The sequence below is a fragment of the Oncorhynchus kisutch genome, linkage group LG14 (assembly GCF_002021735.2).
Source record: "Oncorhynchus kisutch isolate 150728-3 linkage group LG14, Okis_V2, whole genome shotgun sequence".
Lineage (NCBI taxonomy): Eukaryota > Metazoa > Chordata > Actinopteri > Salmoniformes > Salmonidae > Oncorhynchus > Oncorhynchus kisutch.
In genome coordinates this window covers 16,153,380-16,155,879 of record NC_034187.2, presented here as the reverse complement: position 1 = coordinate 16,155,879, position 2,500 = coordinate 16,153,380, and the positions used below count along the sequence as shown (strand labels likewise).

The window sequence follows — 2,500 nt, the reverse complement described above, 5'->3', positions numbered from 1 at the left end:
GTTTAGTTTAATATGCCTTTTCAACCCTGCAGAGGAATACTTATGATTATAATTATTGAGTCAAGGAAGCAGATTCTTGATTTTACGAATTTGTCTTATAACAAGTCTCATGTCTGTTTTCGGTTGCAAAAGGTTTTGCTACGTTGTGCCCTTAATGAACGTGACGCCAGAGTCTACTAACTCACCCGTAGCTCCACCCATTTGTCCAGCAGGCGTTTGTCACTGAACTCGCAGAGCAGGCCCGAGGAGGTGATGCAGAAGGTGCTGCCGGCTTTACGACCCTTCCCACATGCCACATCACTGAAGAAGTTGTTCCTCAGCTCCCCCAGGAGCCCCGAGCGACCCAGCAGAGGAACCGTGGCGTTCACCTAGCAGACGGACAGAGGGAGGCAGGGAGGGAAGAAGGAATGGAGAGATGGTTAGAGAGACATTGCTATGGGGTCTGATAGATCTAGTCCATCAGTTTGTTATGTTATCCCAAACCCCGGGATGTAAGACCTTCTATACGGCCTCAACATGGCTATTGAAGTTGATATGTGACATTTGTCTTTATTCTAATAGCTTGAGCGATTAGAGAGAAGATTCTGTTCTTCTGAACTCCAACCCAGCGTTGTACATATTTGTTACATTCCAACAATAAACATTTCCTTTATGAAAGTCTTATAAATTGAAAAATGATTTCTACAGCTTATTAGCGTACACCTAATATGTCCCCCCCGTTGATGATGCTCATTATATATATTGTTGAACCAAAAGATTACATGTAACAAAAAGGAAATACAACATTATTATGTGAAATTGAATGAAACAATAATGTATGTTGATGCTAATATGATGTACAATATTCCATTATGTTTCTATATGATAACAATAGCGTAATATATTTAATATGCCATATACTATTTTTGAACAGTTTCACTAATTCATTTTAATTAACTTAATCATTATGACACACCCCTCACCCCTGGAGCATCAGCATTTGTGGGTTCAATTACGGGCTCAAAATGGCCAGAAACAAAGAACATTCTTCTGAAACTCGCCAGTATATTATTGTTCGGAGAAAATAAGGCTATTCCATGCCAGAAACTGAAGATCTCGTACAACGCTGTGTACTACTCCCTTCAAAGAACAGAGCAAACTGGCCCTAACCAGAATAGAAAGACGAGTAGGAGGCCCCGGTGCACAACTGAGCAAGAGGACAAGTACATTAGTGTGTCTAGTTTGAGAAACAGACGCCTCACAAGTCCTCAACTGGCAGCTTCATAAATAGTACAGGCAAAACACCAGTCTCAACGTCAACAGTGAAGAAGCGACTCCGGGATACTGGCCTTCTAGGCAGAGTTGCCAAGAAAAAGCCATATCTCAGACTGGCCAATAAAAATAAAAGATTAAGATGGGCAAAATAACACAGACACTGGACAGAGGAAGATTGGAAAAAGTTATGGACAGACGAATCTAAGTTTGAGGTGTTCGGATCACAAAGAAGAACATTCGTGAGACACAGAAAAAAATGAAGATGCTGGAGGAGTGCTTGACGCCATCTGTCTAGCATGGTGGAGGCAATGTGATCGTCTGGGGATGCTGTGGTGGTGGTAAAGTGGGAGATTTGTACAGGGTAAAAGGGATCTTGAAGAAGGAAGGTTATCACTCCATTTTGCAACGCCATGCCATACCCTGTGGACGGAGCTTAATTGGAGACAGTTTCCTCCTACAACAGGACAATGACCCAAAACACAGCTTCAAACTATGCAAGAACTACTTAGGGAAGAAGCAGTCATCTGGTATTCTGTCTATAATGAAGTGGCCAGCACAGTCACCGGATCTCAACCCTAGTAAGCTGTTGTGGGAGCAGCTTGACCGTATGGTACGTAAGAAGTGCCCATCAAGCCAATCCAACTTGTGAGAGGTGCTTCAGGAAGCATGGGGTGAAATCTCTTCAGATTACCTCAACAAATTGACAACTAGAATGCCAAAGGTCTGCAAGGCTATAATTGCTGCAAATGGAGGATTATATGACGAAAGCAAAGTTTGAAGGAAACAATTAATTTTCAAATTAAAAAGAATTATTTATAACCTTGTCAACATCTTGACTATATTTCCTATTCATTTTGCAACTCATTTCATGTATGTTTTCATGGAAAACAAGGACATTTCTAAGTGACCCCAAACTTTTGAACGGTAGTGTATATCCAACATTTATACTGAACAAAAATATAAACACAATATGCAAGAATTCAAGATTTTACTCTGTTACAGTTCATAGAAGGAAATCAGTCAAGTGAAATAAATTCATTAGGCCCTAATCTATGGATTTCACATGACTGGGCAGGGGCGCAGAGGCCCACCCACTTGGGAGCCAAGTCTACCCACTGGGGAGCCAGGCTCAACCAATCAGAATATGTTTTTCCCTACAAAAGGGCTTTATTACAGACAGAAATACTTCTCAGCAACAGCTCTGTTGGACATTCCTGCAGTCAGCATGCCAATTGTACACTCACTC

General features: G+C 41.5%; 1 protein-coding gene across 7 annotated transcripts in view; it reads right to left on the bottom strand.

Annotated features, from left to right (window-relative positions):
- LOC109904583 (mitogen-activated protein kinase-binding protein 1) overlaps positions 1-2,500 on the bottom strand; it is a 64,559-nt gene that overhangs the window by 34,973 nt on the left and 27,086 nt on the right. For all 7 annotated transcript variants that reach the window (XM_031787909.1, XM_031787915.1, XM_031787910.1 and 4 more), the window contains exon 7: positions 186-368. In XM_031787909.1, the coding sequence (XP_031643769.1) occupies positions 186-368 (183 nt within the window). The remainder of the gene's footprint in view (positions 1-185; positions 369-2,500) is intronic.